The 13,161-nt window shown below is 36.4% G+C and overlaps 1 protein-coding gene across 2 annotated transcripts in view; it reads right to left on the bottom strand.

Annotated features, from left to right (window-relative positions):
• PPP1R21 (protein phosphatase 1 regulatory subunit 21) overlaps window positions 1-13,161 on the bottom strand; it is a 58,942-nt gene that overhangs the window by 30,365 nt on the left and 15,416 nt on the right. For both annotated transcript variants that reach the window (XM_037528088.2, XM_054687721.1), the window contains exons 3-7: window positions 10,557-10,703; window positions 8,370-8,471; window positions 6,495-6,659; window positions 6,257-6,315; window positions 5,135-5,229 (exon numbers count right to left, since the gene is read on the bottom strand). In XM_037528088.2, coding sequence (XP_037383985.1) covers window positions 5,135-5,229; window positions 6,257-6,315; window positions 6,495-6,659; window positions 8,370-8,471; window positions 10,557-10,703 — 568 coding nt within the window. The remainder of the gene's footprint in view (window positions 1-5,134; window positions 5,230-6,256; window positions 6,316-6,494; window positions 6,660-8,369; window positions 8,472-10,556; window positions 10,704-13,161) is intronic.

Here is a 13,161-nt window from a genome sequence, read left to right on the forward strand (position 1 = left end):
ATAGCTGCAAAATAATGAATATTCTGCAATAAAATCAACTTTACATAAAAATTTTAAATGATCGGGCCTCCCCGGTGGCGCAGCGGTTGAGCGCTGGGTTGCAAAGCTGCCCGCAGCCTCTGCAGCGCCAGTTCGATCCCCGGCTGCTCCCTGGCCACTGGAGGAGGGTCCCACATGGCGCGCAGACCTCTCCTGACGCCCGCTGCTCCCCTCAGCAGTGTACTTCGGTCCTTCTGCCTGCTCTGCTCCCCGCTCTGGCTCTGGTGAATTCTCTCACCCTCCCTCACTTCTGACTGTACCCAGTGCTTGTATAAATAAATAAATAAATCTTTTAAAAAAAAAAAAATTTTAAATGATCAAAGCCACTATATCACATTATAAAAATAATGGAATTTACACAGAATTAGTTATTTCTCAGATAAAGTAATTCTTTTAATTTTTTTTTACTTTTAGGATAAAAGTATACAAAAATGAAAAACTCTGTGTACCTAAGAAATCATTTCAAAAATTTCTCTGGGGCCTGTCAAGATTACTTAGAAAGAATCACAATGTTCTTGTATTTTCAGTTATTCTCCATTCAAGAATAACCCTTACACAGCTGCCATACTAGTCATCCAAAAATACCATTGTTTTCATGACAACACAATATTTGAAAAACCTATCATTGCTACAACTGATCTCTATGACTCAATCCTAACTTTTCCTGGTTAATTTCCATCTTTTTCACAGTCCTCTTCTAGCTTCCCAACATCTGGCATCACACTTCCTGACCTACAGATTTTAAAGACTTTCATCTCTACTCAACTCTGCTCACCACTTTGGTCACTCACAGCTTCCCTCCTCTGCCCGTGTCCTCAGATAGAAAGATACCAGTACCAAAATCTAATCGGAAAACCCCTATGCCATCCAACTCTTTCATACATTCCCTCTTCTATTAAATCAGCTATGTATACCGAGTTTGGTCTTGTGTCCATCAATCTCTCTCTCTCTATTCTGCTATCATCCCTCTTTGATCCTTGCTTGCTTTCCTTCCTAGGCTGTCCCTCATTTTCAACAATGCTTTTGCTAACACAAAACCAGATCAGAGTGCCCTACCTTAAGTGAGATGTCAATGCTATTATTCAGCAGCCCATTTTCAATGCTGTCCCATGGCATCTACTCTAAATCCTTTCCATTTTAAGCCCGAATACCATTCCTTCCCCTTCCCCCCCAACTCCACAGATGGGTTGCCCTCCCACCACAATGCCAAGACAGAGCCAAAGCACAGGTGATCCCTTTACAGCCTCCATCATGTAGTCTGCAACTTTACATACCCTATCCTCAGGTTCCTAGCAACAGTTCCTCTGAGCCCTGAAAAGCCTACTCCTTCAATCACCCCTCCATATATCTACAATCATCTCATTAGCAAAAACAAAACAACATTTGATGTAGCTTGGTTAACTCTGTTTACTTATATGCTCTGCCCTTTACTTCTTTAATGCTTTATTTATAATGCTCTGCCCTCAGCCATCCTGTGTGCACACAACCTCTTCTTTTGCACTGCTGTGGTACTCAGCGCTCACCCTTTCCCATTTCCTTCATTCCCACTGCTCCAAAAACAGCATGTCTTTGCCTGTTTTCATTCACCTTAAACCCTTGTGCTAGCAATCTGGTGTCCACCTCCACTGTGCATGGAAGCACTTCTCTCAAAGGTCACTAATTCTCTCAAAGTCACCAAATCTTGTTGCCTTTACTATCATTGACCTCTCTGACCTCTCCACGACTGCAAAGAACTGACCAGCACCATTCCCTTCTCTGGCAGCTTCTATCTCATTTCTCCAGCTCCTTTTTACCTCAGTCCCTCTCTTCTTCCTGATCAGGGTGATGGAGAATGTCTAAGGATGCAGCGCAGGCCTCTTTGCACTTAGTACCCATTCTATCTATTGATACTATAATGATCCTGACTAATGGATGTTATATGCTTTGATACTGTAATGACCATCGATGGTGGAAAGGTGGGAGCAAATAAGATCAAGCAAGTTATCAATTAAAAAGCAACTATTTGTTTACAAAAACACTGACATGCAAAAGGCAAGGTCATATAAAAACTTAGCTGTGCAGAGAGGGCCCTCCTAAATCAAAATTAACAGATGATCCTGATTATATGCCTCTGAAAAGTGGTACAAATATAGCCACCAAATTTGAGGCAGTCTTGAAGCTTTCTCCAGGGTTGATGAGACCTGCCTGGGACTCTAGCCCAGAGAAGAGGCAATTCCCATCCTTGTAGACAGGAGCTATCAGATTCTCTCTGGACCAGGTCCCACGTGCCCTATATGCCTGCCTCCCCAGGCTTTGACAAGAGGTTTGTTACCTTCCCCCTTTTTTGCTAACTATATCATATGCACATATTATTATTATATGGGTTTCCCCCAATAAATTCATGTTGTGGTTATATGTATTTGATTTGAGCCATAGGTTAAAACCTTCCTGTATCTTAGAAATTAGCATTCTAGAGATCCCAAATCTGGTAACTAACCCCTCATTCTTACCACCCCAACATGAGGGCTCATTCATCCATGAGTCAACATCAATTTCTCACCCAAAGCTTAATCTTTTATTTATGAATGCATACAGCTTTGGGTAAGTAGTCATACACCAATTTATCAGTCAGAAATTAAAGAACAATGGCCAACAGGCATATGAAAAAATGTTCAACATCACTTGTAATCAGGGAAATGCAAATCAAAACTACAATGAGATACCCTCTTACACCAGTGAGAACGGCACATATTAAAAAAACTAGCAACAACAAATGTTGGTGAGGTTGTGAAGAAAAAGTAACTCTCCTGCAGTGTTGGTGGGAGTGCAAACTGGTCCAACCACTATGGAGAGCTGTGTGGAGATTTCTTGACCTACTAAACATAGAGTTTCCATATGATCCAGCAATTCCACTCCTAGGTATTTACCCAAAGGACACAGAAACATCAACTCCAAAGAGCACCTGCACCCCTATGTTTATAGCAGCATTACTTACAATAGCTAAGCTTTGGAAACAACCCAAATGCCCAAAAATAGATGACTGGATCAAGAAGATGTGGTACATATACACCATGGAATATTACTCAGCATTCAAAAAAGATAAACACATGCAATTTGCAGCAACATGGATGGAGCTAGAAGGGATCATGCTCAGCGAAATAAGCCAGAAAGAAAAAGAAAATTACAGGATGGTCTCACTCATAGCAGGAATCTAGAAAACTTAAATAAGGGACCAGGAAAAATAATAACTATAAGAAAGAAAATATCAAAATCAACAAACAACTATGAACCAGAGACACTCTCTGGGAGGTAGGGGTTAGGAAAGGAGGGATTGGGGTCAAAATAAGGGGGTTGTAATTGTATGGGGAATATAAAAATAAAATTTAAATTAAAAAAAAGAAACTAAAGAACAGAGTTAGCCTCATCATCATTCCCAGAAAACTGTTCCTCATCTGCCTGTTTGATTTCTGCACATCTTTCCACAACACTGCCTCCTCCCTCACTCCTGCTTCTCTGTATCTCTGAAGACTCAGGCTCCAGTCTCCAGAGAGCACACCAGAACCATCAACAGTGTCAGCTCCCCTCCTCCCATTCCAGGGTAGTCTATACTGTGTTACCAGATTAACTAAGTGGGTACACACCTCATTATGACATTTCCTAAATCAAAAGTTTCCCCAACAGCTCCAAAACCTTGGGAATTAAGTGCCAAATTCTTTGCCCAGAACGCTGGGGTCCAGGCTCACCCTCCCTTTCTAAACTAACACATCATTGCTCTCCACATCCCTCTCACTCTGGCTTCCTGTCATAATTAACTAAATGTTGCTTGTCAGGCTAGGATGGCACTTTTCATTTTACATACGACACTCCATGCTCTTTGGCTCATTCTCACTCATTTCTGTGCAATAAAACTTAGGAATCCAGACCTACATTAAAGCACACTTCTTCTAAAAAATATTTCCCCAAACACTACCACCAGCAGTAATCTGTCCTTTCCTCTGAAATTCTAAAGAGGTTCTTTTTGGAACAAGTAGGTGTAAATTTTAAATATTTCTGTACCTTATCTCTCCCCAACTAGGACTATAAATTCCTTAAGGGAAAAGATTTTTATCATATATTCTTACATTCCCCCTGTTTTCTATCATCTTGGTAGACAGCAAACAATATCTAAACATTTAGGACAGTAACCCTCATGTGACATAAGGATCTAAAGCAGAGTGGCAACTATATAGCATTGTATAAGAAAAAATAAATCCAAGAGATTTAGAAAGAAATTACTAGAAACTGATAGCAAATTAAAGCAAGGATTAAAGGGAAAATAAAAATAAAATACTAAGGTTTCAAGTCTAGTGGATGAAAATATGCTAGTGCTACTTACATTAAATGTAGAAATTACAAATAGGCCTGGTTTTCAAACAGTGGAGTTATAGGTTTTTGATATAATAATGACAACACTTATTTTACGTTAGATCAAAATGCTGTTCTTTTCTTTCCTCTTTTTAGGTCTTTCCTAAAAAAAGTTTATGGGAAGTAAAAAACTTAAATCATGTGACTGTAAAACAGGAAGTGTGTATGTCTTAGAATGTAAGTTTCAAAATCCAAATAATTAAACATTTTCATTGTTTTCAAAATTCTGATTTAAATCTTATCTAATGTTCACAAATCTGTCACCTAGTATACATATAAGTCAATATTTTACTTCTTTTTAAAAGTTCTTTTTGTTGCTTTTGGATGTGTAAATTACCAGACCGGAGTAGTTTCCTATCACTGAGGATTTTTCAAGGGGCAGGAAACAGCAGGCTGAGAAGTTTCACCTCCCATCACCATTCTCCCCTCCACCATTTGTTGTGCAAATATGTAGATACTTGATTTCCAAGTATTGTTGTTTTCACCTTGAAACAAGCTAAACAAATGCAATTTTCAAAATACAGATCTGGGCTTCTTCCAAGAAAGCTGGCTTTGGAATACTTATGAAACAACATAAAATATCCCTAAAAATGAGAGCCCAAACACATCAACTCAAGATTTTTGCCAAATATGTTAGAAATTATTTTAATTAGTTGGCTACTACAGAGAACTTCAATGCTGTAAATTATGGAAAACTGTACATAATACCTACTTGTATCATTAAAGGGTACTTTTTCATTGATGACTGATAAGGATTCTTCTAATCTACCTGACAAATCTTCATGAAGATTCTTTAACTGTAATTGACTGAAAGACAAAAATAGAAACTACATTATCACCAATCAAAGAATGGATCCTTATTTGACTGTTACCTTAACAGGTGGTGAGGCTTTCTAAGAACTGTGCCTGTCATTTTGGATACTCTAAGTAAGAATCATTTAAGAAAAAGAAAAGAAAATTACAAAATCTAATTACAAAATTACTTAAATCTAAAACTTCCCTAAAGACTTCAGCTGAATAACTTGGAAGTTTGGAAGTATTTATCACAGTCCTATATCTTACACAATCTTAAATTTATTCCCCCAAGCTCAAAGTAATCATAGAACCACTTCAAAATCATTAATTTTCTCCTTACAACACATAAAAGTTTATTCAATATAACAGTATTTTCTTAAATATTATATCAGATCTTTTTATACTGTGCTCAAAATTTGTTAATGTTTCTGTTTTTGATTCAATTATGAAAGCACTGTTACACATTTAAACCATGAATATAATCCTATCAATGCAACTAAAGTAAGAAATTCAATTGATTGAGCCTACTGAAACCTAAGATAATGTTAATTTACCTTTTTTTATTATGGCATCTATCAATTAAATATTGGGATGTGCTTTTACCACCCATTGGTAAGTAGTATTTTGAGATTTGTATATCTACAAAATCTAATAACCTTTATTTTATCAGAATGTTCCATTAAAAGGTCGGCATAGTGATTATTAGTCAGTTTGCCTGCCTAGGACTATCAGAAGGCCTTCTTTTGAGAGTACCCTGAAACAGAGTATGGAATCCTTAGTACAGGAGCCCCAAATAGCTTTCTGGCATTAGCTATCTGCCATGACTCAAAACATCTGCACCCTAAGGACTACTTCACAAGCTACTCTACCAAGAATGTGTAGGCCCCATCGGTGACAGAACTGAAAAAGGTCACCGAAGATTATCTACTCTTGTCTCATTTCAAATGTGAGAAAATTAAGACAGAGAAGCTGCTAAAACCAAAACTCAGGTCTTCTGATTCTTACTTCAGGGCCCCTTGGAATTCGTGTTTCCACATACCATTCTTCTGTTCGAAGTCGACATTCCTTGGCCTCCTTTTCTAGAGTCTGAGATTTTACCTGAATTTTAGAAGAAAAAGAAAAGCAGACAACTCAGGCTACAGATGAGAGCACATTTAGAAGACAGTGCATATGCAATTTCTCTTGAAAGACTAACTTTGTGTTCTATGAAGTACACAGACTGTTCCCAAAAGCCTTGACTATTTGCTTAATGTGTTCTCATCAACAGTGGGGCTTACTTCTAGTTTAGCCTTGTCATTCTGCAGTTTCTCAATGGTTTCCATGTACTTCCGTGTCAGGCCATCGACTACGGCCTGGTGCTGGGCCGCATCTGTCTCTAGAGCAGCCAGTCGACTCCTCAGCTCTGCTTCCACATGCTTGTGCTGCTCATCAGCTTCAAAAAACTGAAAAGACAAGATTATTTTCTCTTTTCACAGTATACTAATACATACATACAAACTAATACATTCCATAAGCCCCCATATGCTCATTATGCAAAACCCACACAGACCTTACACCTCAATGAATCCTCAGTGTGGCAGAGATAGTGCTACTGATGAAAGAATATCTTCCAGTTAGTCTGTAAGGCCAAGAAGTTGTTGCTCCACACCATGGCTGCCCTGCTCTGGAGTTTCCTACTCTCTGACAGCTGATTCACAGAAGTATCTCTACTGAGGCATAGAGAGGGTCCCTCTCCAAGCTGCACCAAGCCACCATGCCGGGCACCCACCAGCACCTGCGGCCAGCTTGATTGGAAAGGCAGAGATTTCCACTCTACCCTGACTTCCAGAAAGAAGTTGCAGGGCTGACTCCCACTTACGCTCTAGTTTCTGTCTTAGCAGTCACATTAATAGCAGGACTTTGGCAATCACCATCTTGCCTCGACTTGGACCCTGACTCTGTTCAATGGACAACATCTAGGATAGCACAGATGGCATCTGGCCATGCACCAGTTATTAAGTTTTCTTTCCTCATTTTCTCTCTCTGTTTTTCCTTCTTCTCCCTCTGTTAATAAACCATATGTGGTTTTGGGTTCTGAAGCAAGCTGTGAGAATTCACTAAGCAGGTCATCCCTGGTCCCCTGGCTTTGTCCCATTTCACCAATGTATTCTTCCTTTACAGATGAGAAACTTGAAATGGAATCTTAAAGGGGCTATATAATCAGTCAAACGTCTCCCAGCTAAAATATAGCAGAAATGAGATCTGAACACAAGAAATCTACTCCAAAGCCTATACTTCCTTCCTCCTAGTCTCATGAATTTCTATTTCAAACAATTTCTGGCACACAGAATTTAAATAACTAGAGTATAACTTTCCCATTAGGCTAGCATCTATAATTAAATAATCAAAAATCAAACAGACATTATTCTGAAAACAGGTATAGCTCTTTTCCTTGACATCTAATGCTAATTAGGAATTTTGATAACATAAATGCAGTGGGGTCAAAAGTTCATTTGTTTAAATGTTTTCAAAGTCTGAGAACTAGTGCATATTTCTTTTCTACCATTTGACTTCACTCACCATTTCAAAAACAATCAGGAGACAGAGCTAGATACAATACACTATGACTCTTACAATATGCAGAGTAATTTAGGGGCAGACACGGATTATTCAAAATTCCATTAATATTTGAGGACCTGTCATGAGGGAGCCTTTATCCTGGGGCTGGACAAACAAAACCAATATGATCTGGACCCAAACAGACCTTAAAGACTAATGACGGAACAGATTACAAACCAACTAAACAGCAATAAATTAAAATGTAAACACTACTTATTAATAAAGACCCATCTAAATAATCCATTCAATTATTTTCTATATAAAATGAGTAGTATCAGCAAATCTCTGTATTGTTCAGTTATAAAGTTTTGTGCTATCCTCTGAAGAAAGACAAACTTCAGAGAAGGGTAACAACTACTTTACCACATGTTAAGATACGATATTTAAGAAATAAATGACAGTGACAGACATACCTAACAATCACATGAGATCTAAAACACCCACATGTACACAAAACACTCTATCTCATAATCTTTATTTCAATAAATGTGCATAGGCTTTCCACATTCCAGATGATGCCCATTTTTTTAATCACAAAAAAAAGATTTTCTCACTTGTATATGCAATCGCTCATTCTCTTCAATCTTCTTTTGCAGATCTTCATCAAAGACACTCTTCTGCTCTTGACTCAGCTGAGAAGAAGACTCTCCACTTTTCTGATGGAAAGAATAAGTTATGTCCACATAACTTTTATCCTTTAGAGAAACATCCTAATGACACAGATTCTCTATCATCTTAGTAGCTTGTCTCTTCTACGTGTTCATCATTCTCAAACAATCCTGCAAAAGGTACACAGTCCATCATTTAACTTTTCCTACGTGACAAAGTTGGAACTGCAAATATTGCCATGGGCAAGAAAGTTTACAAAAGAGAGAGAAAAGAACAGATAAAAATCACTATACTTTGCAGATGAATTCAGGAGTAGATTCGTTGGAAGACAGAGCAGACCCAAAAAGGTAGTTACATAAATATGTTAATAAATAAAATTTTAATTTGATCTTTTTGTTTGAAAAATGATGGTCTTATCAACTCCATGAATCTGTGCTATTAAATTCCTTTAAGATACTGAAATAAATTTTTAATAGCATTCACAAATATAAGTTTATACAATATTCACTTAAATTTTTATTTTAAGAAATCATACAAAGCTATAAGAAAAAAGCTTGAAGATTATGAAAAATACCTTCCTTTTGCTTTCTAACCAAAATTAACTTTTTTACAGAAAAGAATAGCACTTTTAAAAAGTAGCAACAATGAACATTTGTTGTCATGGAATACAAGAGCTGAGATTATTCAAGGGACGGTCTAACAATGAAACTCTTTAGACATCAGTCACCACCCTTCTCTGCTTTACTTGTGCTCTCACTTCTCACTTAAAATGAAGTCACCCCACTGATCCAAAAAGAAGGAATGATTAGAAAGCCCTGTGGAAATGGGCTATTTAATTAAAAAAAACAAACAAACAACTAAATATCCATCAAGTTTAGAGAAGGAAATGCATAAGAATAATGGCTAAATGACATATCCTGACATATCCCTAGTGCTTCCAAATTTGGAAAGCACTAATTAATGTTAATTTAAAAGTGTTACACCTAAACCTCTGTGAAAATAGCCCAGGGAGAGGATCAAATGAATCTGCGGAAGATGTTTGAAGCATAGATGGATATTCCTGCCCCAAGTCTTTCAGAATTTCCAAGTCAAGTGTATTTTGACAATTTTCCAAGGAACTCTAATACATATCTGTTTAGTCCTCTCTCTTTCCATTTTATTTAAAAGCTACCAATCTAGAGAATTCTTTCATGTAGGGTAAATTAACCCATAAAGTCAACTGCCCATCATATGCAAGTGCAGTTACAGGCACTGTAAAAACATAATCCAATTTAATCTTCACAGCAAACCTGAGAAAATCATCTCCATTATAATGACAGAGAAATTGAGGTTGAAAGACTAAAACATTTGCATAAAGTCACAGAACTATAAATGGCAGACAAAGAATTCAACTCTAAACTTCAAATCCTGTGCTCTCCCCTCTATCCCAAGGGCTTTCTTGTCCCTATCACTCTATTATTACTGTTTTAATCTACACATTTGTGGGAATCTGTGTATATACACATGGGACTTAAAGACTAATCACTAGCTCCTGCCCTCCCCCACAAAAAAGTTCAACTTCTTAATCACAGAATGTCCAGATAACAAAAAATTACAAATTACAAATCACAAAAACGCTCAACTTCTTAATCACAGCATGTTCAAATCCATCTTAAGAGCAGTAAGAATTTTGCTCAGTATGTAAAACCATAGGGAATTTTTTTTTTATTTCTCAGGACAATAGGTCTCATAAGTACAATACCTGCAGCAAACTTACAAACTTAAGTTACAAATATTTCACCTACTAGCTTCACATGAGCAGTTACACATTGACAACTTGTTTTATTTGCTGTAGTTTAGGTTTATAGCAACTTGGATTTTGACCAACAATATATAAATTAATAAATTTATCAGCCACTAAATATACTATGTGCATGATGGTTCCTAATAAAGTCTTTAAAACTCACTTTCAAGTGAAAGTGCCTCTAATATTTAGTATATAATAATATATGTCTGCTTTCTTGATCCCACATCCAGGTGTAATAACAGAATTTAGAGAATCTGGAGGTGGGGTCTTCTGTTAAAACCAGGGTAGCTTCTAGAAGTCTGCATCCTAGGACAAGGTAACATAAACTTGCTTTTATTTGCCATACCTTATTTTTCTTGCCTCGGAGTTCACTAAGAGCCAGTTCATCTTGAAGTAGTTCTACCCTCTTGGCAAGCTGCAGATTTCGAAATGTCAAACTGTCCATTTCTTGTTGTAGTTTTCTCAGTGACTGATCCTTCATTTTCAGTTGTTCCTACATCAAAGTGAAAACAAGCCATCCCTTATAATTGAGCATTAAAAGGCTTAAAAAAAAAACTTTGTTTTACCAAAATACAATCCAAGCCTCCTCTTTAGGAATTCAAGTTGATATTTATCATTCTATTTCTTATGTTTTTAGTTCTCTTCAGTGACAAAATCATTTTTTGGCCAAGACAAAATAATTCCAAAATAAAAGTAAAACAGTGTGTGTGTGTTTGTGTGTATGTGTGCGTGTATGTATACTGATGTATATGTGTGTATGTATACTGTGTGTATGTATACTGATGTAAGTCAACTTAAAGTAAAATGCCCACAACTAAATGTTGTTAAATAATGTTGTTATATATATATATATATATATATATAACAACATATGTATGTATACATATATATGACTGAAGCTACAAACTTATAAACATAAATTTTTTCAAAGAGAATCTCAGAATCACTGATGATGCCCTTTCATGAATAAAAATGTGAAGAAATACATTGTATTCATTTTTTTCTATAAATCCTCCCTGATGTAAGTTGAAATGAAGTCTTTTCAACATGATAATTTTAAATTATTCAAAAGTAAAATAACATTATTCTAACAAAGAATATACTTCTCAGATGCTATTCTGTATCAGCTCACTTTAAAATTAAGTGGAAAATAGAAACAAAGTTTAAAAACTAAATTCCGTACTGTTTATGCCATAATAGGGAAACGAGAAATATTTAGTTTCACTCTATTTTTTAAAAATGTTAACCTAACTATATTTTATTTTTGATGTTCTGACAACTTGTGTTCACTAGTAATCAAGCAAAATTGACCATGTACTACTGCATATGTAAAGAACTATACTTTTATTATTCACTGGAAAAAAAAACACTATAAAGCTAAGAGTAGGTCACATTTTAATGACAGGTGATTTAAGTCTACTGAAATTGCAACCTAAAAACCACAGGCTCGAGTCTACAGTCTACTCACCGCAATCTCACTTGCATGTTGAGAATGGGGCTGGGAGGCTAGAATATTTTCCCATTAAGTAGAAAAACTTCTTCATTGTTTGTAGAAATTCTTTCATTTTTACTTTATTTCAAAGGTAATCTTAATTACCTAGCTATATAATCATGTCCTATATAATCATGTCCACAATGATTATATATTTGAAATTATAGAAATTCAAATCAATGAATATTTACTACACTTAATAACTCACTGATGAGGCAAACTCAATAGAATCCAAAGCTTAGTATAACAGGACATTCTAACACTCCCATTGAGCAAACCAGCACATTATCATTCCTACTGTTATTATGATGACCACAACAACTGACAGAAAAACAAAAAGTAACTTCATGACATGCTTATAATTAATCACTAGCTTATTAATGCTCCAACTCCACTAACCTATCATTAATTTCAGAAGACATCTATCCCAATCTCTCTGTAAACCCAGTTTCATGCAATGGGGATAAGAATCTTATTTGTCCTCCCTCACAGGGTTGCTGTGAAACTAAGTGAGGTAGCAGATGCTATGTGCTTATTAGTACAATGTCTGACATAGAGTGAGTATTCAGTAAACAGAACATGCTGTCCCCATCACCATTGTTGCCACTATAGTCACCATCAGAGTTAATCAAGCAAAACCAACAACAGGAGGATGGCAAACACCAGAGCTAGCTACTAAGACAAGCTAGAAGAATCTTTCCCCAGTAAAAATAGAGATTATCATTTAGGGAAATTGTTATTTCTCCAAATTTAGGCAAAAGAGTGATTTAATTAACAAATGCTCACCATAAAGCTTCTTTTTAATTATCTTGGCTTAGGCAGAGACAGTTTTGGTTATGGTAAGTTGTTCTGAACCATTCCAGCTCTGAGTCTTAGCACCTGAAGAGGAGGTGCTCTCAAGAAAGAGATTTTTTTATTTCTTAGAGACAGATTTCTTTACTGGCTAAGGGAAAGGACATACTCCTGGGCCTTGGTTATATGAGTGGAATCTCCTGAGATATGTCACTGTTTTGGGGCTACTCCAAAAAGAGATAAGAGAAAAGGAAATCGGAATCCTTTTTGTCTAAAGAGTATGCAGCAAAAAGTGAAAAAATGAGGTAAGTAGCATATTTAACTGAAACTTGACCAAGAAGGATTCCCTATTTAAGAATTAATTTATCCAGTTAAAAATATCACTAAGCAACATTTACTATGTACCTACTAGAATGAGCAGAAAGAAATTCCTATATCTTTTATCATATTTCTCAGTTAACAAAAGCACTGATGGTAAAAATCTATCACTCAGAGAGACTCAGAGTGACTCAGTGTCCTGATTACTACAATTAAATAGCTCAACTCAAAAGCAAGAAAAATTGATTAAATGAGTCATATTTTCAAATCTATCTATTAGGGGACAACCTTATGGTAAAAGCTGGGGACATAAACATGAATACTATATAGCTCCCCTCAGAGTGGCATC

Source organism: Talpa occidentalis, unplaced genomic scaffold, assembly GCF_014898055.3.
Source record: "Talpa occidentalis isolate TD23 unplaced genomic scaffold, MPIMG_talOcc4v2.1 talOcc4.5, whole genome shotgun sequence".
In the NCBI taxonomy this organism is placed as follows: Eukaryota; Metazoa; Chordata; class Mammalia; order Eulipotyphla; family Talpidae; genus Talpa; species Talpa occidentalis.